The sequence below is a fragment of the Sus scrofa genome, chromosome 10, assembly GCF_000003025.6.
Source record: "Sus scrofa isolate TJ Tabasco breed Duroc chromosome 10, Sscrofa11.1, whole genome shotgun sequence".
Lineage (NCBI taxonomy): Eukaryota > Metazoa > Chordata > Mammalia > Artiodactyla > Suidae > Sus > Sus scrofa.
In genome coordinates this window covers 2,962,658-2,989,708 of record NC_010452.4, presented here as the reverse complement: position 1 = coordinate 2,989,708, position 27,051 = coordinate 2,962,658, and the positions used below count along the sequence as shown (strand labels likewise).

The 27,051-nt window shown below is 36.9% G+C and overlaps 1 protein-coding gene across 3 annotated transcripts in view; it reads right to left on the bottom strand.

Annotated features, from left to right (window-relative positions):
• Nucleotides 1-26,472, bottom strand: part of BRINP3 (BMP/retinoic acid inducible neural specific 3) — a 404,393-nt gene extending 377,921 nt beyond the window's left edge. Inside the window, exons 1-2 of one of the 3 annotated variants that reach the window (XM_013980016.2) lie at nt 24,893-26,472; nt 3,095-3,380 (exon numbers count right to left, since the gene is read on the bottom strand). In XM_013980016.2, the coding sequence (XP_013835470.1) occupies nt 3,095-3,330 (236 nt within the window). In that variant the 5' untranslated portion in view covers nt 3,331-3,380; nt 24,893-26,472. Of the gene's footprint in view, nt 1-3,094; nt 3,381-21,858; nt 22,275-23,238; nt 23,577-24,892 lie in introns of those variants that run through there. The other 2 variants (XM_013980017.2, XM_005667914.3) reach the window with 2 other exon arrangements.

The following is a 27,051-nucleotide window of genomic DNA, read 5'->3' as shown; positions in this document are numbered from 1 at the left end:
TAATATCCTTTATGGGAGAAGAATGTGAAAAAGCATGAATATATGCAGATGTACAACTAAATCATTTTGGTGTCCACCTGAAATGAACACAACATTGTAAATCAACTATCCTCCAATATAAAATAAAAATTAGGAGGTCCCATCATGGCTCAGCAGTCACTGAACCCGACTGGGAACCATGAGGATGCTGGTTTGATCCCGCCTCTCTCAGTGGGTTAAGGATCCGGCGTTGCTGTGAGCTGTGTTGTAGGTCACAGACACGGCTCGGATTCAGCCTTGCTGTGACTGTGGTGGAGGCTGGCAGCTACAGCTCTGATTCAACCCCTAGCCTGGGAACCTGCATATGCTATAGGTGTGGTCATAAAAAAGGTAAAATAAATAGATAAATAAAATAAAAATTAAAAACACACAAAAAAATAAAAGTGAGAACACTTATTTATAATGGCTATGCTAAGTGGCATTTTCAATCTTTAGTTAAATAATGGCTGAAAACCAAAGTTTTAATATTTAACCAAATGACAGTTCAACTGACCTGCTTCAATTCAAGGATTTGTTCATAAAATAATCACCTCAAGTCATAAGGTAGCTTCAGAATAAAACCTAAAAATACTTTATAAAATAATTTTAAAATATAAATATAAGTCTGGAGAGTTGACAAAAGTACACCCTATCATGAAAAAAAAAAGGTACTTTTTGTTCAATTGTTATGCTCTTGCTGTTCTATATTTGAGGTGAAAAGAAAATAAAATGAAGACAGACAACTGGAAGAGATTTAACCTAATTGTTTTAACAGACTTAATATGTCTAACATTTGTACCTAAAGCATTTCAGAAATTTTGCCAATACAAAACCTCACATAAAGGAGCTTATGAGAGTAATAATTGGAATTAGTAGGATTTGCTTAATCACTTTTCAAAATTATGTTCTCTTTTATCATGATAAATCTAGTGTTCACCGTGGAAAGATACTATATGTCTTAGATATTCACCCATTCTCTTATTAAACATTTATGAAACATAAAGTCTCTAACAATTATTTTTAAAACAAATATTGAAAACAAAAGCACAAATGAAATAAGGCCAAAAACCAGAAAACAGTTCTAATCCTTGGATTTGAGATTCTCTAATACCTCAAAAGTAAGGTCAACTTCACCAGGAAAAACTCAGATCCATTATATCAAATGGCTAAGTGGATAGTTTTCTCTGAAATTGGGGGAAATATTACTTTGACAGTTAAAATCTCTCATGGTGCCAAGGCAAAGAGAATCTTCATGAGTATACTGATATACTGTCCAATTTTTACCAACCATCAATGATCACAGCATCATTAGCCAAGGTTTCAAAGGTTATACACATTGTAGTCTGGTCTGGGCAGGTGGGCCGGGATATCTTATTCCATTGTTCATAAATCACAATTTCCGTCCATGTCTATTCAAGCCACAAAGGTAAAGACACTAGAAGAATGAGGAGTATGGGCTACTGAAGTTCTTTAGGAAGAGTCCCAAGAAGACTGCTGGAAATGCATGAGCCTTGCAAACAGATCCAAAAGTATAGTTTTTCATTACCTTTCACCATTGGTGACCCAGAACGTGTCTCTTTCATTCAGCCCAGCATCTCTAAAAGCATTTCAAGCCATGTTTGCAACTCACAGCCGATCAACCAATAGGCCAAACCACAACAATCACACAGGTGACAACCCCTCAGCACCCCCAAAAGAGATGCCCAAAGATCCTGGCAATATGCCCCGGCATGAGCCTGTTTGACAGACTGTTAAAAATGCTCTGGCAGAATGCTGAAATAGAAGACTCTCACGGTCTTAAATTCAAGCAGCTTCACTCCATTTGTAAGGGAAAGTCGGCTAAACCCACAAACACATGTAAAAATGAATACAACTGGAACCATCACCTATTGATTATGGCTTTTGCTGCATTTTAGAAAGGAAATCTTTAACATTTGTCACGTCATTTTAAAAAGTAGAATAAGTCTTTTTCGTAGACTTGTGACAATGCTCTGGCTGCCTGGACTAAAGGATTTCTTAGTTAAACACATACACACACACCCAGAGCAATAATTTCCTGATGCTTCATGGAACTTTTTCAGTATCCTCAGTCTCGTCTGTAAAGATGCACTGCTGATAAGATGTATACATTTTCACAGTGCTGCACAAAAGACTACATACAGACCAGAAGCACAGTGCCCTCTGGTGCACGTACAACATAAAATAAAAAAGATTTATAGAAGAAGATCTATCTACATAGATACGGACACAATGCAAAACTAAGTTTTGCTTCTTCATAAACGTGAAACCAAGCCCTGGCAATTGTAAACTTCTATCGTGAAGCAGCAAACCAAACTGATACCCGTCATAAAACATTCTTTATGGCATAGATCAATGCAATCTAACCCATTCAGGCAACCACGTGTATACCCCTCTATTTAATGGATCGGGGTGGGGGTAGGCAGGCTATTGGATTTAATGCATGATACCTTCTGTGCAAGGTATCTAGATTCAAATATAGAAGAGCAGAAACAGTTCAAGGCCATATATTTCAATCTCCTCCTTTTTCTTGGCCGTGGCTACCACGACCTCTTTATCTGCCTTTTCTTTTCGCCAGTACCATTTCCTCCAGCTTCAGAATGTGCAGCTACCTTGTAGGTAAAAAAGAATTAGGGGACTCCACTTCTCAGTAACTAGTAGCAGATACCATTCCCATTTAAGCTTAAAAAATAGCAAAAGGTAACAAAACTTGGTACAAGGTAGCATGGAGAAAAATCCCTTTGAAAATTTTCAGTCTTTAAAATGGTCAATGCATCCTCAAGGTTAACTGACGTTTACTTTAAGGCCGTGTGGAAGCCTAGAATTTGGGAGCGATGCACAAGTGGTCACCATTTTCCAGTTTTGTTTTTTTTTTTTTTCCTTCTCACAAATAAGTTACGTCGACAAGAAATAACTTTAAATAACCCGAAAACATCACCATGGCGAATAGGAAACGATAACCCCTTCTGATGGTCAGTCACCCTTTCCCTTTCCCACCTGCAACTTTCCCTTAGAGGAAGGAAGAGCTCTCTGGAAGTGCTTTCCCTTGGCTTCATACCTGTATATCTTGTATCTGGTGCTAAATCCCTGCCGGCTTCTGTCCACAAAATCTGTGTATTCCTGTGAGCGATGGAAGGGTCCCTTATCAGAGAGGAGCCAGTCGAAGGGGCTTGTGGCATGCTGATCCGACACAGCAGCAACCGCTAAAACCCAGCAATGAAGACTCAGTGCTATCCACTCCCATAGAGCCATCAGAGAGAACAATTCAGCACCAGCTCTGCTCCGCCATATCATGCTTCCACTGGGGATTTAGAGCCTTCATTCTCTTAGCTTTCCCTCAACACCTAGACAAAATACACAGGCAGTTAGTTAGCCCCTGGAAGGTTCTTTTCTCGCAGTTAAGGTGCGGAGGTGGCTACGCCTTTTGTCAAAACCTAATGCCACTGTTTTCAATGAGACCACAGCAAAAGTGGAGAACAGGTAACCCGACATACTTGCTTTTTCGGGAGCTGTACCTCTTTCATGCAATGGTTCCTTTTGTGTTTCTTGGAAAATAAGTCACCGAGCCATAACAAGCCTTGTCAGGACAGTGTCGTAGAGGGGATTGTGAACCATCAGAAGTTTTGACACTTACTTATTTTTTGGTTCAGCTTAAATGGTTTATAACACTGGACACTTCCAAAAGATGTACTGCATTTGTTTAATTATTTTTATGAATTTTAATCTCGTTTAATTATTTTCGTAAATGTTAACACTATGTGTATTTTATTGTTTCCTTTACTTCTTTTAGAAGCAGGCTTTAAAATGGATTAAAATTATTGAGGTAGTTATGACTATGATACAGATAAACTAAGATGAAATAAAACTGTGTCTAAGAAGACATAAACAAATAATTGTATTTATATGCGTGTATCTATCTGTCTATCCATCCAACATTTATCTATCTCTATATTTAGACAGATGGATGAATGGGTGTAGGGGTGGCTAGGAATGGAGGTATGCATGTTTGCTCAGATTTTTTTTTTTTTGCATTATTCTCTTAAGGACAAACTCCCCTGATTATTTAAACAGAATCATAATTAAATTATTTTAGGACCTTTAAGAGATTTAAAACTTATTAAATCTTATTCACAAGAAAAATAAACATACCTACAAAATGCATATACACACAAAGACAATGTAGATTATACATAAACTATGAAAACACATACATTAATTTTATAGGCATTCAAAAATAAAGTAACAAGAGATGTCACTTCACAGTAGTATAGTAGGAACGACTTCACACAAAGCAGCCATTGTAATGTCTATATGATACGTAAAATATTCTACAGATACTTGAGGTTAATATTACTTTCCATCTCACCAATCTTTTTCAATATCATTATTTATAACACATAGTACTACTAAAGTATGTAATTTCTGACTAGTGAGAAAATTTTGGTTGTGAGCATTCTTAATCAGCAAAATCTCTTTAGGAAGCAATGGAAATGCACAGTATTAAACAAAATGTTTTCACTATAATAGTTGCTCTATTTCTCTGCAGTTTGGTAAAGGCAATTGATCATTTTAATTTGCTTTTACTTATAACCTTAACTTAATCCTAAATGATTTCAATATGAGAGGCATGCAGTAATAATTTTGCAACTAAGAAGTAAATCAAGACAGTTATACAATATGACTGACCTAGGCCATCTGACTTGCCGTCTTACCCACCACACAATTAAAAGGACTAATACTCACACACTATATGGGATTTGCCCCAATCATGAATTGTTCATGTGGTGATTTAAAAACACGATGATTAAAAAAATGCCCTTGTCTGTAAGCAACATAGGTTGTCTTACAAGTGAAGATATTTTTAAAATGATTTATCCTAAAAAAGGACAATATCATATAATAGAAATATTCTGGATTAGGAATTAGGCAATCCTGGATTTCCATCAATTATTTGCATAGGTGTAGCACTGTCAAATGATTCAGATCATAACCTCCAGTTGTGATGAAGAAAACAGATATTTTACACATACTGTTTTTCTAACGGGGGAGCTAAGTCATTTGCCTAAAAACACATTTCATTTTCATTCCTAAACTAAGAATTATTATTCTGTGTAATGGTATGTCATGATCCCTCTCTTACTAATAAGTCTCTCTTGGCTTTGTGAAACACAGATTTTTATTCTGCTGATAAAATATTTTCACTCTAGCAAAAATTTGCTACCAAAAAGTTATACTTTCTTATGTAAAGCACCTAGAAAGGTACTTAGCATGTAGTCAGGACACGAGGAGTATTTCAAAGCATACTGCATACTCATAAGAAATCATGTTATTATATCGTAAAAGTCAGTCCAACTCTTTATAGTCAAGCACATGATTTTCTAAGACACAGTGTGTTATAAAAGTAGAATATGAAAGAATGTATCTATATGTATGACTGGATAACTATACTGTATAGCAGAAGTGGGCACAACACTGTAAATCATTGCACGTTAATAAAAATATTTTAAAAATTAAAAATTAAACTAAAAAGTAACATCCGATTGACTTGTATGGCCTTTAAGGTCTTATTCTAAAATTCCATAATATTTCAATGTGGGATTACCCAGAACCACTGATTTTATGATTTTATTTACCGTACATGTTGAAGATGGTTTATGGTCTTGATATTCCCTAACCTTAACATATAGGAAGATGGCAAAATTATCTTAAATTGCGTGCAGGGGAAATACCTAAAAATGTTAGAGTCATGTTTTAATTATCTGTTTCTTCAGCTCCTGATATGGGTACATGCTCCTATATCTGTTCAGAAATTAGTTTTCCCGAAAGAACCGTTCATTAGCCCATGGGAACAACAATCCTGCTCAAATTTAAATTAATTTGAGGGACCTACTGACGTCACTTTATGATAAGGTCTTTTTAAAGAGACGTACGTAACCAAACTATGATACCCGACGTTTTACTGAAGCCTTCACTGAGAAATAACTTTGAAGAGTTACGAAACAAAAAGAAAAGTGGTGCTAAAATACGCCAACATGTCAACGTCTGTAGGTCCAAAGATCCTCAGGACGAGTAGCCTTTAGGCTCAATATTCATGAACAAAAATCTTCATTAACCTCGTCACTTACAAAAGCAGGTAAATGCACATTTGAATCACCCTTTACAGGACTACTAATTTTATGACTATTACTGAATATCTTCATAATACGATAAATTTAGGGTAACCTACCCATGACAAAAGTAATGAATAGGTTCCTCTGAGGACATTTGGAGGTCACTAAAGACAAAACTGTTAAACTTAGAGGTATGAGAAAGAAAAGAAATCATAAGGTACAATGAAAAAAGGAAAAATTATTAAACTAACCTGGTCTGCAGGGATAGTGCAAAATGATCTGGAATTCACTATTCCTAAATAAGTGCCTAAGAGAAGAGCTAAGGAAATAAAAATATCAATGCACGATATTTTCCAGAACATGTAAGGGGTGTATTTTATGAAGTATAAAAGAGACTGAAGATCCAAAAACAGGACATGGAAAACAAAACAAAAATTTTGGTTCATATTAAATAGTGGTTTTTAATTAAATAGGGGTATTGATCACGTTTTTCTTCTCATAAATGCAGCAAAAATACTGAAACATCACACTGTTTAAAAATATAGCCATGAGGTCCTGCTGCCCAGCACAGGGAACTATATCCAGTCTCTTGGGATAAGACATGATGGAAGAGAGCATGAGATAGACAGTAGGACTGAGTCACCATGCTGTACAGCAGGAATTGGCAAAACATCGTAAATCGACTGTATTTTAATTTAAAAATAAATAAACAATAAAAAATATATTTAGGCCATGGCCTACTCTTCTAGCAAATTATTTCTCACAGAATAAGATTCAATGGGAATATGATTAAACTCATGCAATATTATTACTTGCAATCCCCCAATGGCTTAAAAATATGTGCAGAAGGAAACACACCAAAAGGATGTCGCATATGTAGTAATATACACTAATACATATAATATATAATACATATGCAGAACATTACACAATAAATTCTAATATATAATAATTATTCCTCCTCACTAGCTCTCTGTAACCCTATTCCAGGATGGCCGTGCATTCCTTCTATCTAAATTATTGACATATCATGTGAACCTGAAATTCATAAAATTTTGAAATCTATGACATGTCCTATCACATTAATGCATTTCTGGTACAGTGGAAACTACAAAGATTAAAAAGGAGAGAAGGAATCACTGACATAGGCTTAATACCCCTTATATTTGGGGGTCACATCATACAGGTTCATCAAGGAAATCAGATTATCTCATGACCCAATATCTAGCTGGTGATTCAATGCTAATGATTCCTACCTGTGAAACAATTAACATTGCATGCTATATGATTTCTTCTTTCACATTTGCATTTGGACTGCTTTTTGCAGCTAACACATCTACAATATTTTCTTAGGGAATAAAATCCACTTGCATTTTTGCAAATGCAAAGAAGTTTCATAAATAACCGTGTCAAATAACTTTTCCTTTTATTCAGGAAAAAATCTAAAACCCAAAGAAAAGTAAGAGACTAGTAAACACATATATCCTTCAGCTGGATTCACCACCTGTTTATATTTCACCATATATTCTGGTCAGTCTCTCTCTCTCTCTCTCTCTCTCTCAACTTTAAAAAAGTCACTGATATGCAAAGCCACACACACCTTCTCTAAATTTCTTGACTCAAGCGACTACTGCCTTCCTGTATAAAACACTTCTTTAAGTATTCATAATCACTAATACTGAGAATTATAAACTTAAAAAGTTGAATCGTCAAAATAAAATCTCCAATTCCCAAAGTGATTGTGTTCATTTAAAAGCCACATTCTCCCAAATAGTTTAATGTAACCTATACTACTCTGGCAAGTATAAATATTAGAATCATTTTATCATTATGAAACAAGCATATCGATATATGATAGTGCCAAAATCTATCAAAACATATAAAATAGTATTATACTATCATACATTATATATAGTAACTATTTTCTATTTCCAATATTTTTGGAATTTTTCTATATTTCCAATATTGGAATAAATGCTTGCTCCAAAGGAAATAACTATAACACTGTATAAGTAAATATATTTTTAAGTATAAATTAGCAATAGTTTCTCCACAATTATTCATTGCTTATTTTCCTATTTAACACAGAAAACAAGCATCAAAGGGTAAATCTTATTGATCATTTACAGTGTGTAAAATACCCTAATATGTTTTGAAATGGAGCTACACTGCAGGTATCACTGAAAATACCACTTTTGTCCTCAGGAACTTAGGAAGGCCACATGTGAGGCAGGACCCACTGCCTGTGGCAGCCTCTGGCAGAGACCAATGTCTCTGTAAAGTAAAAATCTACATTCCTCAATTTTTTTTCTTTTTCTGGTTCCTTACCTTATAATGATACTTCCATTCACTCAAATCCTTAAGTCCGAATCCTGCTTTCCTCTACCTTCTAATTCCCAAGTTCTAGGCATTCTTCCTTCTATGAACCAAATTGATCAGTTCCTTCTACACCCACGTCACTTGACCAGGTCATTCTGTATCCCCAACACTCCCATCACTGCCTCTTGTCTGGATTACAAGAGCTCTGTCATTGGTCTTCCTAACACACAAGCGGTTCTCTCTGATCTGTCCTCCCCAAAAGATAAATATGAACATAAACACTTTTACCCCCACTGGTGTAATTGTGCTTTTGCCCTCTGGATACCATGCAAACTCTTTAAGAAAATGCATGCATTTTTTTCCCCTAGCTTAGCTCTTCATCCACATTTCCTCCCCAAGTGTATGCCACCCCCTCTATCAGCCAAACGTCAACTCCTCTGCAGTCTTAGTTTTATTCCACAAATGTCCCTCACTTCTCCCTATCCTCAGGATTTTGCTTGCACAGTTTATTCTACCTGAACCGCTATTTCTACTCCGATCCCTTCACCTGCCCAACCCTCATCTGTCTTTGAACTTGAGCCTAGATTGTGACTTCCTCCCCAAAGCTCCTGTGACCTTTTCAGGTGATGGGTCTTACTTTATACGATGCTATTAATTCATCTATTACAGCGCATTTATCTGTATATTTGCATATACACTGCATATTTATCTGAAATTTTGCATATTACACTGCATATCTCCCCTGCCTCCAGTTACACTTCACACAGGAAGACAATAATTGTTTCTACTTAATGACAACTGAGGAGTCAGCAAAGTGCCTGAAATAAAGGTGCCCAATAAGAATTATTTGTGTGGATGAAAAAAATGGTAATTCATTAAATACTAGCTTGAAATGCAATTAATGTGATATGGATGGTAAGATTAAGACTATTTCTTTGATGGGGAGATAAAAAAGAAAGATTTAAGGAGGAGTTGGCATCTGAGCTATGCCTCAGGACGACAATGGCTTTGATGGTTGAGAAAAGAGAAATGGAGCTCAGAAATCATGATTTGCATATCTGATCATAATCATAAATAAATGTTCAAGTAGTAGGAAAGCAAGGCATTTTAATATTCAAAAATCGTTAAGAACAATGATATGAAAGCATCGCTTTTAATTATTAGCTTTTAGGTAAAAATAAAAGTTATTATCATCATCACCCACACAATGGGGGCAAACAAAGGAATCTTTTCATTTATATTCTTCTGTTCATGGTTTCAGAAGATAGACCAAAGGAACGAAAGTTCACAGGTAAAGCCAAGCATAAATCTGCTCCTCACTAAGAGAGAAAAACACCGTATTGCAACTGTTGAATTTAAAGAATAATAATATGGAAACGGCAGTTGAATTGCTTACCCCTCCCCCTTGGGAAGGTCATACACCAGGGACAGATAACTTTAACTGGAGTCCCTTCAAACCCAGTGTTAGCAGGGAGAGAGGGGTGATGAAAATGACACGCTATGTTTATTTTATTCACAATACAATACACATTTATTGGACTGGACTTTTTGCTCTGCCAAGCATTTTACCTACATTCCTTATTTTACATCTGAGAAACACAGCCTGGTGTGTATTATTATCGCCATTTGCTTATTTAGGTGACTGAGATTTAAGGTGCACAAGCATGCGGCAGAGCAAGAGTTCAATGGCACTGCTTCTGAAATCAAACTGAAAACCAAGCTCCCTCTGTCACATCACACGACGACCTAATTAGAACTAATTGCCTTTTGGAAGGTATTTATTAGGATTTTTGTTGCCACTTAATGAAATGTTTTGGAACAAAATAAAAATTTTAAATGGACAATATAAATAATAAAGATAGAAAATAAATTAAAATGGGATAATTTTATCTCAGGCTCTTATAAGCAAGTGATCTGCGTAACTACGTATTATGAGTTTTCATGATATAGGTTTTCATAGTATGGGTTTTCAAAGCATATCTGCTCCATATAATTTAATGTTTTCAATAAAGGTTATAGTTTAATCAAGAAAATGTTATTCAGTTTAGTGTCTTTTAAGACACGTACAATAAAATTTTAAAAAATCAGAAAATGTTTTTCAGTTTGCATGTTGTTATTTACTGGGTTAAATATCTGACCAACATAGACAAAACAGTGTTTGTTTTCACAAAGGGGGACATAATAACATTTCAACAGAATGAGATGACTTTAATATTTTTCTGAAATGCAATCATAAATTTTTATTTAAGATAATATCGTACATTCTAAAGATGCCAAATAATGACAAGAATATGAAGATCATTCTAACAAGTATTATTTTAAGGACCAATAGTGTAAAAACTCAGGACTACAGCTAAAAGTATATATATATATATGCTATATATGATAGTATGATAGTGATATTTGGCAGGGAAGATCTCTGGATATAACAAAAATGATTTTAAAGGTACAGTTTTTAAGAACATCAGTTAAACTCAAGTAATAAATTTGATGAACATATCCCAACACGTGATGGATACTATAATGCATCATCTTCCTAGATGCATATACATATGGATTTTCATCTTTGAATGTTCATGACATACATGAAGTATATAGTCAAATTTAATAAAAGAATGAGAGTTCCATTATCCAATGATTTACATCATATTTTAGTAATGATGCATTAATTTATAGCTTTAGTTAAATTTTAGTTACGATAATTTTAGACTTCAAATTATCTAAAATTGTTCTTTCTTAATCTAGACATTGTTTATTAAAGGTTTTGAATTTTTAGACAGACTAATGGAATAGAATTTGGCATTTTGGTACACAAAGATGTCAAGAAATGTATTGCTATAAAATCTTGCATATGAGGTGCACCATATTTCATTAAATAGGTAGGATTTTGCCACTGTCTTCTCTGTACTTCCCAGGAGTAGAGAGAAGTGACTGCTTTGTCTTTGTGCATCTGTTGACATAAATAGTAACGTGTTAAAGTGGGAGAAAAAACAGTTATTCTGACTTTTAATGATGCAATTTATTCTGGTCTACCTAAGGACTGAACCAAAAAATCAGTTTTTCTTTTCCGTATGAACTGATAATGCTTTCATTTTTTTCCCTTAGAAAAGTAGAACAAATTTATAAAAAGCTGAAAAAGTGTTAGCCTCTGAAAGCAAAACCAAACCAAAACAAAAAACCATTCAACCCCAGGCATCACAGAAACCTGAGGTTAACCACTCAGACTTCAGAAAGGAAAGAATACATTCTTACTGAGTTAGCAATTCTTTTGAATTTTAAGGACAAATATTTTGGTGGGTTCTTAACCACCTTAAATTCATTTCAATATGGTGGTTTGAAAATGATTCAAATAACTGCCGACAGGATGGTTTTCCATTCATTCGCCTTCTAAAATTTTACAATATAACTCCCATGATCCTCTTAAACACTTCGGAGATATGACCAGATTATGACGGATCTGCTGGAATAATAGTCTTGATGGCGTCTGATCTTAACACACTGTCATGCATATCGCAAGGCTCTGGAACATGCACTGAATTGAAATCCTCGTATTTATTTAATTGTATTTTATTTATTTTATTTTTAACCTTATGGGCTGTTCCATCATGTCTGCTTACACTAGCAAGAGATGTCATTCTACCAGTATGTTAGGACATTATTAGTGTCCTTTTTTGCTTTTCTTATTCTTACAAAAGAAAAACAAAACTGAGCTTCCTTGTCTTAAACCACATTGGAAAGGTTAAGAATGGCCTTAGAGTGAATCTTTTTAGTCCCTTAACTCTGCTAAGCCTGCATTCCAGAGGGTTCTTCTTGTTATTTATTTTATTCAGCTGATCAGGCAATACAGTGCCTCTGAATTACAGCTTTAAGTGTTTTCCCTCTGAATGAGGGTTAGTATTCCTCGGAGGAGTATATACTGCAGAGGGAACTAATCTCCCATTTGATCCTGTCAATACAATCTTGTCCTACCAATAAAGAGGAAGTTAAATGCTACTGCCTAATGGTAGAACTGATTTAAAAAAAAAAAAAAAAAGAGGAGAAAATGAGTTTCTTCTTTAGTTCTGTCTAGAACAGAGGAGAAAGTATTCTTAAGAGCCCAAAGTTCAAGAGCCACCTGGGTTATCTTTACATTTTAAGTATAAAATATCATGGTGTTTCAACATAAGAGATCATATTTTTCAAAAGCCTGATTAGATTCAGACTTTATTTCATCTTAATTCATAAAGAAAGTGCTCTGAGACTAAAGGACAAAGTTCAGATGCAGGATGTTCAGAAGAGTATCCTTAGATTACAAAATCTAATGGAAAGTAAAATTCGAGGAGTGTTTCAGCAAACTTATTGTAACTAATATCTGTGACTACCAAAACAAAGAAACAGAAGACAGCCTAAAATAGAGGTTAAGATCATCTATGTGCAAGAATGGAACGGAAGTCATGGTAACAGATATCTAGATTTAATATGGTTATTATAACCGGCAAGCTCTGATCCGGCCTTTCCTGGCATCATCCAATAATAAAAGGCCCTCTCATTTGTGAGGAGAATAAAACATTTCTTGGCAATAACCAAAGGAATTATGTCACATAAATGCCAATTTAAAGGGAATTCGAAGAAACATTTGAAAAAACAAAACTCATATTTAGCATGGATGAGCAATGGGGTCCTACTGCACAGCACAGGAAACTACGTCCAGTCTCTTGGGTGAGGACATGATAGAAAATAGTTTGAAGAAAATGAATGTGTGTATATGTCTATACGTAAAATGTATATATATGTCACTCTGTTGTATAGCAGAAATTGAAGGAACATTGTAAATCAACTACACTTTTAAAAATGATTAAAAAAAAAGAAAAAACATACTATGTGCAAATCCATGCAATGACAAAGATAAACATTTTCCCCCTGCCTTTAGGGACAATGTCCTCAGTAATAGCTTTCAAAGCTTTAAAATGCTTTTTAAAAATATATTTATAATGATCCTGTATAAAAATCTGAAAGTATAATACTAACTTGTTGCTCAGCCAAGGCATTTACACTACTGTAAATATAATATATTCTAAGAATAAGACATAATACTGGAATAAAGTTCAGAAATCTTGGGAGTTTGGTAACCAAATGGACAATAAATCTCTTGATCTATATTATGACAAAAACTTGCTCCAAAGCTAACCAGGCCTAGAAGGTGAAATGAGTTTTCTAATTAGAAGTTATTACGTGAGACAAAGCAAATAGTTCATTTGAGAAAGGTTCCAAGAAAGTTTAGTAGAATTATTTAAAAGTTTGTTTTAAAGGTCTTGATTATTTAGATTACAGAAAAAGCTTTTAAAATTTCAAAATAATAATCATCAGTTTCTTTTTATCCATGCATTAAGAAATAAAAATATTGACTCTTCAACCTAGGAGTGTGTGGTTATAAACATCGTCAGTGGACTCCTAAGCTTACCCAATTCTAGTTACACAGATCATTCAACTAACAGGGCAAGCACTCCTGCAATAATGTAACAATTAATTCTAGTATAAGCAGCACAAGGCAAGGATTTGTGTTCGATTCCCTGAGGCATCTATATCAGCAACAAAAGAACCTGGCCCAGGGAAGGCCTTCAATAAACACATGATGGGATAAGAAAATTAAACCTGTAAAGTGTATTTTTGCAATGTTTATGCCATTTTTTTTCATTCATTTTAATTCCTAAAAAAAAAAAATCAAAAGCTATAACCCATTGGAATTGTTTCCATAAAAAAAAAAAAAAAAAAAAAAAGCTAATGTTGGAGTTTCTGCTGTGACCCAACAGGATGGGATTGGCAGCATCTCCAGAGTGTGGGGACACAAGTTCAATTCCCAGCTCAGCGCAGTGCATTAAGGATCCTGTGTTGCTGCAACCGTGACTTCGATCGGATTCCTGGCCTGGGAACTCTATGTGCTACCGGGTGGTCAAAAAAGAAAACAAACCAACGAAAAAGCTAATATGGAAAAAAAACAAAACAAACAAAAAACAACACACAATCCGATGTCAAGGAAATCATCAATCTGAGAATTATTACGACTTTATCTGCAGCAATGTCCTGGCTCCTTCTTTCTCTCTAATATTCTAGATAGAAGGCACATTATCAAATGACCTTTTTCTATACTGAGGAATTGGACAACGCTCGTCTTCTCTTAAAGAGTGTTATATTTACAATATCAACAATTGGACATGTGAAAATAAAATGAGTGCCCAAGCATTTAATTTGCCTGAGTGGATTAATTAAAACAAAGCATTCTTCAAATAACAAAAAAAAAAAAAAAACGAACAAAATGAAACAAAACACCATAAGCCTCTTAAGAGCAATCTTATATCTCTTCATTTGTTATATTCCCAAGGTTTACCCTAGTGCACACCATTGATCAGACATCCAGTAAATATTTTTGAAAAAGAACCAAAAATAACAAAAATACTTGATATACAAGCAAACCAGTCTAGTAGCATATACAGTAGTTAAATTTTATGTGCTATTTTCCAATGCCTTCTGAACTACCATCTAATAAAGTGTGTCAGAACCCCGTGTTTCTAGTTAAAGAATGAGTCTTTAGCAATGGACTTTTCCACAGCTTACCTAGTTGCCAGTGATGCTGGGACAGCCCATATTTTCATATGGTAGCTACCCTTACAACGCCTGGTGTTGGCCATATAAAGCTTTCTAACAATAAACAGGTGCCTGGCTCATTATTCCCTAACATAAAATTTTAAAAAGATTTGGTATTTTCAAGGTTCACTTTTGCCAATATATTACTTTTAACTTCTAAAATAACTCAGGCTGTCTCCAAACTCCAGGGACATAAAGCACTTAAGATACTAAGTTTCAAAAGAAAAGTAAAACCTGTTTTTAAAAATAATCTACATTCTTGAAGAAAGTTTTTATATAAAAAGGGCCAGCCAACATTATTTTTTTAATTATTTTTTTTGGCTACCCTAGCGTGGCATATGTAAGTTCCTTAGGCCAGAGATTGAATCTGAGCCGCAGCTGCGACCTACACCACAGCTGCAGCAACACAGGATCCTTAACCCAGTGTGCCACTGTGGGAACTCCAAGTCAGACTTTGAAGGATATTATAAGAATGAATAAATGGGGCGTTACCATAGCTGACACACAGAAACTGTTGACTATTCGCTAATATCCAGCATCTCATGTGCACAGTACTGGAGATGTTTAAAAAATCATATTGTCTTAGTTGTTGAGGGAATACCTTCTAAATAATCACAGAAATCAGTATGGCATGACTTAACTGAGACCAAAGTTTGGTAATTGATAAATTTTAATAAACAGTTAATAACTGTCCAGTTTCACATGCTAATCAAATACATTACCTTCAGCTTAGACTCTTGCAAATCTCTAAAAGAGTAAAGCATGTCAACTTGTTATCACTTTTGTCATGAAAAGACTCATGTGAAGCTAGATGAAACTTTTGTTTACCTTACTGATTCAATACAGTTGATGAGAAAAATATCTTTAATAGTTCATCACAAGAGCTTATATTGGAATTGCTGGTTCCTACTCTAAGTCAGAATTGAGTTTCTTGAATAGAAGCTGTCAAGGACAGGTTTAAAAAGTTATAACGACATGAGTGAGCTTTCATGGTCATTCTGGCCTATCTTTGTATGGCGGTGATTTATCATCTTGTCTTTCATACTGGTTAAACAAGAGATGGGTGAAAATGCCCACATTCGTGGATGAATGGAAGTTACCCATGAAAACCTGCTAGAGTTCCCCCAAAAGGAAACATAGATTCTTCAAGTTATGTTTCTCCAGTTTTTGCCACTGTTCAACATAATTAGTGTGTAGCTGAAACAGAAAGATAGCTATATATTTAAAATGTCAAGTATCTGTCCTTGATCTCAAACGTTCTCAAATAAGAAGTATTGCAAAAATGTATGTGTGTTGCAGAAATGGAAGAATGTAAGTTTTTAAGCTGCGTTTGCACTCAAAGGTAAGAAGATGCTTCAAATAAGTACTTGAGTCAAAAAAGAAGCTTTAAGGATAATTTCAAGCTTCTAAGAAAACTTGGTCAGGATTGCCTTTTTCTTAACTACGAATTTTAAGTTTCGTTTCACAAAGAAACGAAAAAATGAAAGTGCTGTTTTTTGAGTGGTTGTGGAAGTTTCAATATGTAGGAAGAATAGATCTTATACATCCAAAAAACTATTATACCATAATTGCTCACTCAAGACAGGTTTGAATTAAAATTAACAAGTTGTTTGAACTTCATTTGGAGCGAAACTGGTAACAAGGAACAGAAAATATATGTTCTAGTTTGGGGCTGTTTTTAATTGATAATTGGCAATTCATGTTTATTCCATATTATTCAACCTTGAAACTTTAGTTTTCTTCCACATTATTCCATAGCATAATCTTGAAAATATTACTTATCAAACTTATATAAGGCACTGAAACTTTGTCTTTGTATATTTGTTACAAATCTGAATGAATAATCAGAAATTCTATTGCTATAAATTCAAGCAATGTCATTCAATTAAATGTTCTGACTAAACCAGACTTGGTCTGTATATTAGTGTATCTGGTGTTTATGAGAACACATTGAGAAAACCATGGGTTAATTATCTTAAGGGAGCATTTTTTACAAATTTATTGTATGAATTTGAATTCGTCAATCAGTTATTCTCTTTGAAATATTTAGATTTTGTTCACTACACTTTCAGGAGCATTCACCATCTCTGTACATACATTTACAGGGCTGCTATTTCAAACCATCAGAAATGTCACCACACTAAAGACAGGAAAGCCACTTAAGTATATTGTTTACCCCAGGAACTTCCTGATTGAATTAACTTTTGTTCCATCTTACTTTAACTACAACAGGAGGAGCTTCTGCACACACTATTAAATTGCATACCTAAAATCACTTACACATGCTTGTATCTTAAAAGTGCATGCATATGAAAGATATTACAAATTGCAAAGAACACATGATAAGCAACCTACATAAACATAGGTGATTTTGTATCATCACTTGAGTGAACCCATGTTAAATACATTCCTTGGTTTAATTTAATCACTTTTCCCAAACTGGCTTACATTGGTGGACATCATCTGAAATATTTTAAAGAGTATATGTTTCAGTGGTGAGATTGTTTAATGAATCTACAGAGTAGCAATATGTTTAAACATGGCCACTATTTGACATTGAAAAGCTAAAATGCATGCATCCTCAATTCTGGTCTTTGCAAGGCTAAATTGTTTTTTAATAGTGCAATATTCTAGAGACAACTTTTGAAATTAACAAAATGCAAGACCCCAGAAAAGTTAATAAAAAACAGCTCAATCCTGATGAGGTTGGCTGATATTCACAGAAACCAGGAAGAATGAGTCTATGTATAAGTATTCTTTCATAATAAGTCTATAATGGAATTTAAATGAAACACACCATTATGAGACAATAATTCTTATAGACCACAGAGCTACAATATGTTTGAATGTAATGTTAACATATTTATTAATTTAATCAATAAATGTATATTTTATAGATTTAATTTGCTGAAACTATAACATAGTAGCTCCTTTATTAGCTATTAGAAGAAATTTGTTATGCCTTGGGTGCTTTTAAAGGCATCCACATCTGAGAAAATTAGGGTTTATGCATTAACACAGATGCTCCTAAAAATAATAATAAGTAAAAATAGGTTACACTGAGGATAAATTCCATTTTTAACTCCAACAGTAAAAAAATAAAAATTTTGAGAAATTATAAATTGTATATAAGAAACAATGACTGTAGAAGAATAAGAATCTGTAAGATTTCCTAATTTATGAGATTGTATGATATTTTTCCACATCTGAATTTATGCTTTCTTGGTTAAAAATAAACATTTAAAAAAATTAACACAACTATTTATGTCATGATAAATTACCTAGTAATCCAATCAGTTCATTAAAAGTATATTGGTTATATTTTTTTAATCATGGGGGAAAAGAAATCAGTTAGAAAATTACAACTGTGTTTATTTCAATTAGAGCATCTACTAGTTATTCATGATTTGCTATTTTGAATATGAAACTGAGAAATATCCCAGAACTGTTTGCATGAATCCTTTATTTCTAATATTAAGTATAGAAAAACTAATTCATAGCTTATGAAATAATTATCTATGGAGACTTTGCAACTGGATAGATCTGCAAATAAGTAACTGGATATAAATATTCTTAATAATCCATTAAATATGCCTTGAAATGATAGTGATAAAAGACTTAAAATGTTATTGATGAGGATATTTGACGACCCATATTAAATGGTTAGAGTGGCTATTCAATACTGCTTTAAAAAAAAAAAAAGAAGCTGGGAGCCAGAACTTCCAGATATATTTTCAGTGGAAAGGCCATTAGTGTTCAGGATTAAGTTTCATCTGCAGAGAATCTTTTACTCCTTTATAGACTAGAATAAACATCTTTACACTATCCCCTTCTTTTAAGAATCAAGATCATCCATTAGCAATCAGTATTACTAAACACATTTTTTCTTTTGCTCTCCTTTAGAATTTATGAATTGTGAATATGAAAATCATAAAACCATATAACAGTGCATGGATGGAAAAACTGATCAAGAGTTGTACTACTAAATGTCTAAACGAAATTATCCAAGTAGTTGCTAAATTAAAATACCAACAATGCTAGACATCACCAGACTAATTCCGGTAAGCGGAATATGAGTTGATAAATAGTAGAAATTATAAGCCTGACTTTTCTCAAGTTTCTTCATTATGAAGTTGTTACATGAGAATATTTCGATCTCGGTTTTTTCAACCAAACTGACAGAGATCAACAATATACATTTTCTAAGAGAAAAGACTTTCACTAAGTGACACTGAAAATTCAATAAAAGCAACTATTTTTGTAAAAATGACAATTCACCCACAACTTCATTAAAGCCAAGGTAAGTATAATGTAAATAAGAACTACCTTAATTGAGTATACTCAAGCCTTTTTTTTTTTTTTTGCTGCACAATATCAAAACAAAAGAAATATGACCTCAACTCCTTAGACACCATAAAAACATAGACCAAGAATATTTGGTCCTAATACTAAAAAAAAAAAAAAAGTTGAGTCAATATTACTTCTTGCATTGAAAGAGAATTCATCCAGAAAACAAACAAAAATCATACATCAGTGGTATCTTCTTCAAAATGTATTTTGTTTTCATAGAGTTTGTCTTCTTAAAGGGTCCCCATCTCTTATGTCATATTTTATTCAACAGTGCTATAAAGTAGATGATGTTTTCACCCATGTAAGAGAGGAGGACATAAAGAGGAGTCAAGAAATCTTAGTAGGAGCCCTCTAGTGAGGCGGGACTAGAAATAAAATTGAGGAAGGAATCCCGTATCTGTCTCTCCTTTTCACAATAACCCATTACTGGGAAATAAAGAGAAAAATGTTAAGAATCTTTGAAGAGGACCTCATTAATCATAAGTCATAATCATAATATAAAGCACCCTTTGGGGAGACTTTTTAATAAAAGATAAATTTGTGCTAAGGTTGCCACAGATTGGCATTACATTTCCCTTTGTGTCTGAATGTTGAACTTCTAATACTAAGAGCCAATTTTCTAAACTTTTAAAATTTTAACACTTACTCTGGTTAGTAACTGCTTGTTTTGGAGAATAACATAAAAAAATCGAAACAACAGGTGATACAGGAAACTGAAGCATAGGCTGATAACAAAGCATCGAAGTTTTGAAGTCCTATCAGTTGAGTTCTTTGCACTTGTAGAGAGAAACACATAAGGCACTATTCTGAAAAAAATTCCATTTTCATTTAAAGAACACACAAATCTAGGAGTAAGGCTAATTTCATATGTGCGTGTATGTATATAATGCACACACCTGCACACACATTTAGAGTCCTAATGGTTTCTTCCTACTTAGGTTTGATTTCCTTAACTATAATATGCCAGTGATTATGCATGAAGAAATTCAAGTTGTACTGTATTTTACAAAAATGTACATTTCCATTGCAATGTTGAATTTATGAAGAGGCAATAGCTCATGAGAAACTAGAATGACATATTATCATGTATGACATATTATCATGTGTATTTCACTTGAAAACACGATGAAAGCAACATAATTAAAATAAATACCTTTTCCAGCCACCTCCAAATGGACATACATACATACATATGTAGTATAATATATGACAGTAGTGTGTTCATTACACTAAAACTCCAGAGGGTAAAATGCAAAAGAATGAGGAATTGGAATTCATTGACAAATTACTTTCTCCAGGGGAGTAAAAACTATTTCTTGCATTGAACTAAGAAAAGCACCATAACTTAGTGATTTTATGACCCAAAGTTGCAATTATCTTTCCTATTTCTTCATGATGTTATCAGGGAGCCTTACAAGGACAAAAAATTATTGATCAGGGATCCACATCAATAAATCTAAGTAGTAAAAATATTTCCAGAGACAAACCTTAAAGAATACAATTTCTTAGAGACCAAAAGCTGTTAGAATAAAGGGAATAGTTTTAGGATTGTATCTTATTAATATTTTTTGCTTCACTGTGTGGGGACTCCAGACTCCAACATGCAAGCAAAACATAACAAAACAATATCAATAATAATAACAGAACTTATTAAGTTGTTTTGTCATTTTAATTGCATCTTTTGGGGCTGTGGTTAAACCTGATAGTAGAAGAAATCTATTGATCGGTAACATTATGCAGCTACAAAACTTGGAATTTTGAAAAGCTTTATTTATGGGAGATTTCTCATGATTTAAAAAAAATGTGTTTAGATTTTAATTTTTCAGTTTCAGCTGTTTCCTAAGCTCAAACATCACTCTACTGGGGTCACATATAACGTTGCCTTAGGGCAAGCTCTTTTCTCATCCCGTTTGACAACTAAACCCACTCCCACCACATGGATTTTTTTTTTTTTTTTGAAATTGAGAAAATAACATGAAAATATCTACAAGCATTTCTCTTAAGCAGTCGGAATTAAACTGCTAGTTGAAGATGCCCTTAATAATTCTCCAATTGTCCTTTATATATTCAGGTCTGTGACCTTAACAAGAGGCAACGTTTTAAGACATTTCTGCAACACTGTCTTACATACTTTATTAGGGTAGGACCCTTCCTCTAACTTCCTTCTGCCCTCCCCCTCTTTTCCCCTCACCTGGCAACATTGTTAAACATTTAAATACATGTACCTTGAACATTTAAATGATTGCATGTTAAACATTTAAATGGATTTAAATGGTTCGTGAACGTGAATGTTGTTATGCCTCATAGCAGATCCATTTGAATCTACAGATATTCCATCGCTTGAAACAAGGAAAAATTATCACAGGAGAGGTCAAACACAGGTTAGAAGACGGTCAGTAAAATACAGACATTCAGTCCTTACCTGCTTAACTGCATGATGACAAATCTAAGTAGCACGCAATAGAAAAAGTCCCCCAAATCTGAATCATCTGTCTTCGACGCTGCTGTGACAGTTTTGATACTCGGGTGCTTTCTTCTTTGCTTACATCTATTTGACTGACTACACTATTTGTAAGCAATAGGAGGGTTATTTTGCAACCCCAGTTCACCTCTTCCTCTCTTCAAGCCTCGGGTTGGCGTCTCACCCAGCTGGAAACACTCATCTCCTCTCCGGAGGTAGAGCCTCCCCAGCGTTTCCCAGTCGGATTCCCAACAGAAGGAGGTCCCTGCTCTAAAGGGCTGATCACGTTTCTGACCTGGTGCAAAGTAAAAACGCTCTCTGGTTCAACTCTTGGGGACCAGGAGAGCAGCTAGCAGAGACTCAAACTCTCAGCCACTGCCTGGCTGCAGAACTGGCATCACCAGCGGCCAAAAAGCACCACCCCCTCCCGGGTGGACGCGGGAGGGGAGAGCTCCCAGCCTCGAGCCGAGCCGCTTGCCTCCCCGCCCCCTCTCCAGAAAAGGAGACAGAAGCGGAAAAGCCTAACTCGACGGTGGGTATAATAGAAGCTGAAGGGCTCCCCCCACTTCCTCTGCTTCTCACTTTTACCTTATCCCCCAACCCCTGGCTCCAACTTGAAATCCAACTCTCCCTTTCCCCCACCCCATCACCCTCCGGATTCCTGCGAGGTGGGCAAGGAAGAGAGCGTGTGACGCTCGGCGAGACTTTCACCCTGAGCCCGGGAAGTCCTCTAGCTCTGCTAAGCCCAGCTAAGCAGATGGATGGAGACGGCGATTAGGTTTTTCGAATGCAGGCAGCCTGGAGAGCCGTCAGCTCTTAGCCCTGGTATAGCTTATTAAAAACCATAATAAAGACACACGCAGATGGGCGTTGATAGGGGATCGAGAGCTCCCAAAGCTGGCCTCTCGCACAAATAAGGGGTTGTGCTCAAATTCGGCGAGAGGAAGGCTGGAGATGGAGCGTGAAGCGAGGATACCACCCCCCGGCGCGCCCCACGCTCCGGGGCTGCAAATGCCCACACCTGGCGCTCTTTCGCCGCAGGGGCCGAGAGCGGAGCCTGCGCCGCGGGGCGGGCGGGGCGGGGGCCCGGGCCCTACCCGCGCGGGTCATCCCCACGCCCGCGGCCGAGCCCGGGGCGACCGGGTCAAGCCGGCACCTCGTCCTCAGCGCTCCCGGCGCCCAGGTGGCTCAGGCGTTGCCACGAGCTGCGGAGACATCTCCAGGCAGGGTCGCCTGTTGCTGGCGCTCCTGCTCAAGCGCCCTTGGCTGCGCGAGCTCTCAGTTGCCCACCTCCCCTCCAGCAACTTGAGTCTCAGCTTAGAAGACAGCACATGCACTCACCTAAATAGCGTACGGCTGTGCCTCAGTGGAGTAGACTAGGTGAAGAAGATCTGACTGCACTGAAAGTTGGGCTTTTTTTTTTTTTCCTCCTTTTTTCCTTCCCTCCCTCCACTCCTGCGCAACAGCAGCAGTCCTCCAAAGAGGATGTTGGAATTGGTGAATTATGCTAAGCCCTCCTTTCTTCAGCTGAAGTCTCTCGGACGCTGATGGCCCTTGCCAGGCAGGACGACCAGCCTGGGAAGGAGCCTAAGGAGAAACTGGGGATGGGCGCCGCGTGGGGAGGACCCCCGGCAGCCCTGCTCTCTCGATGGGAGCCAAGAGGGAAAAGCCCTTGAATCCGGAGAGGGGGGCGGGGGGGGGAATGGGGTATCGCTGCAGCTGGAGTACTTTTCTATCTGGAGGCTGCAAGGGCTTTTGAATTTAAGAAAGCATGACTTCAGTCGTGGAGTCAGCCATCAGTGACACAGAAAGAGTTCTTTCTGAGAAAATCTTTTCAAAAGGAAGAAAGGAGGGGAAAAAAGAAAAGCTTTAACAATAGGTGTTCTCCTCCATCCATTCCAATAACCAGAAATGCAGAAACCAACAACTTGTCCTTAAGGAGAGGGGAGGGGGGCTTCAAAGAGAAAAACCCTGAAACCTCAGTATGCGCCAGAGATCACTGATACATTACAGTTTCGCATGTAATACATATCATGTCCTAGTGAATGTGAGAAGTAAAAGCTAAGATTTAAATGTTTCTCAACACGCTTAAAGGAGAAATGATAGGCACAGCTGTCAGTTAAGCCCATAAAAATGGCCCCCCCAAAAAAACCACTGACATCTTAACGTACTTATTAAAATTGAGTCTGGGGGTCGAACAAGTGTGAAGAGTGAGGTAATTAAATTTTTCAGATAAAATCTGTCCCTGAATTTCAGTGATTAGAACCAAGACAGTCAGTGCTTCCTTCTGATAGCTCCCTTCCTCTGAAATGAGCACTGTGTCCAATTAATGGTTCACCAGCTAAATTCACAAAATCAGAAAGGTACTCCGAAACGTGATGCCTGAATTTAAATACAACGCCCCAAATAATGTGTTCCTGTGTGATTTGGGATGTTATTTTTTTTAATGGTGTACTCAAAACTCACATTTTTCTTCTTAACAGTGGCTTTTAGTGCCTAGTATTCTGCTAAACCCATAAAAAGACACTTTGCAAAAGTCCTCCCCTCAGTCATGTAATTGCTTCCAAGGAGCAAAGACTGACCTGCACAGCCTTCGGACGATCAGGGACTAGTGAACTTTCCCAGACCCTGCAATTGTCAAAAGGTCTCTTTTAAGCACACTCTTAGATAAACATATAAAATGTGACCTTTGAAATAACACAAGAATGTGTGCCAAGAAGCATTATGGGGGGGGGGGCGTAATGTTTCCTCTAACCTGAACTATAAACGAGGGCAGAAATAAATATTGTAAAAGGTGTTGGGAAAATTCATTACATGGGTTCAATCTGAGTAATGCAATTGCAACTAACGTACTAATTAATAAAGCTAGTCACATAGATCTTTGAGTTCTGAAAGTACTCAAAGTATAAGAAATGATACATTTTGAAAACAAACAGGCTTATTAAAAATAACATGAGCAATAAGTTTCTAACAGCATATAAAAAGAAGAACTTACCCAAGGAAATTTCAGGAAGCCAGATGACTGTGAGAAGAACACATCCAGGATTCAAACAGATAGTCCATGATCTTCCCAGTCAAGGTAAAGTGATGAGCTGTAAGGTGGTGGGACTTTGAAATAATCAGCACTTCCTGGTGGTATGTAACCAAGTAAAAACCAGTTACGCGGAGAGAGAGCCAGGAAGCCCCAAGGAAGGGAAGCAAAACATGGAAGAGGTGCCTTTTATTTGGGGGGGGGGGGGAAGGGGGGCTTATTTGTGATGGTCCTTAGGCAAACAAGGTGAAAATGAACGGACTGTACAGCCCGGTAGAGTAGGGAAAAATAGAAGCCGTGTGACCCCAGAGACCAGAAGGTGGCCTATAGATAAATCTGTGAAGAGAAGTAACAGGATGTGTGGAAGACAGCGAGATAAAGAGAAAACTAGTGAGCCAGGCTGTAGTCATCCTGATAGATATAGCAGCAAGAGTGATTTAGGCTGCTGGGAGGGACCCAATGAGAATTCAAGAGGGCACCGCTTCGGAAACCCTGCTGTAATCTTCCCAACTCTCCGTTAAGAGTTACCTGCGCTGGGAGCATTATTATTAGGATTAATAGTATTCCATCAGTGCATTTCTCTAGGATTTCCCTTGAAACCTCTCACTCGCGGCAACCGAGGAAGGCGTAGCAAGGAAGCCCAACACAACCAAGCCCCCCAGTAAAGCCCTGTGGTCACTTTAGGATGACCAGACCATCCGCGATTTGATGGGGGTAGGGGTGGGGGCTGAAGATGCGGAGGAGGCTGGGTCTCCGGGTGCTTGGGGGGCGCTGTGCAGAGACGCTTAGGCCGGGGGGCTAGGGAACCGTGGGTGGAAGCGGCGGCGGCTGCGGCAGGAGCCCTCCCAGGTCCTGATTCCTCGGCGAATCCTGCTGCCCGCAACTCAAGGCAATTGACATCCGTCCGAAACCTCAGCTCCAAATGCCTTGCTTTGAAAGCTGCAGCTTTGGAGTTTCCGAGAACCGAGAACCGTCCCTGGGGGAGCAGGTGGCAGGCTGTGAGGCTCCCGCGTCCCCGCTGATTCCTGCACAGTTACGGAGGGAGAGTGTGCCAGAAATGGCTTTGCTGCCGAATGCATTATCTTGCCATTTTCATAGCCCCATACCGCACAAACGATCGCCTGATCGATCGGGTAAGATTAGCTTTATTTCTTCTTTCCTTTCCTCTACGGTCCCATTCCTTCTCCGACCCCAAATCCCAAACCCAAATCCCAGCTTCTCCCTCTCTCTCTCTCTGCTCGCCCCCCTCGCAGTGAATTCGGGAACTTCCCCTTTCTCTTTGAAGCCTACTTCCCCTAGGGAATCGCTTGTGTGACCGAGGAGCTGGTTATTCTCTTTGGAGATGATTTATATTTTGGCAGTGACATGAATCCCCCGGCGCCACCCCGCCCGTCTCCCGTCCCCCGTCCCCTCTTAGAGAAGCTCCCTTCCTCCCCAGGGGTTCGCTAGGATCTGGGTAAAGAGCGCTGTGGGAGTCTTTGCCTTCCTCTCCGGTTCTAGCTTCCTCTGGACCCTGAAGCTTAAGCAATATCCGCCTCTTTTTTTTTTTTTTTTTTTTTTTTCCTTTGGCATAGGAGGGAAAGGTAGAGTGGAAATTGATTTTTTGCAGAGACTGAGGCGCCGAATGATAGAGGGAAATAAACATTTTGCCTGGGATAAAAATGCTCTTGGTAAGTAATCTTATTTTCTGCGGTTGAGAAGGAAACACATTGCTTCTCACTGCCCCATCCCCCACTCCATTCATTTGTTTGCTCTCTGTATGTAAATCACGAGCTGGGTCAGTGGAAATTTTCTTTTTCTCCATCCTAGGAGAGTAGTAGCTTGTGAGGGTGAATTTGAAGTTAGGGGCTTTAAGGAGGCAACGGGAAGGCTTTAAGGTCCTAAATTTCCTACATTCACAATCCGAACACAGATAAAACCGATTCTTGCTTCCTTGCTAAGTGGGTATTTAAATACTCCCTTATTTCTTACTAACTCCCTTTCCTTTCTACAAATAAAGAAAGAGTTTTGGGTAGTAGTTCCATGTCTATGCTTTACATATTCCTTGGGAATGGTCTAAAATAGAACGTTTTTTCAGTTCCAGAAACGAGAATGTGTATTTTTCACTTCTGGGGGGGGGGAGG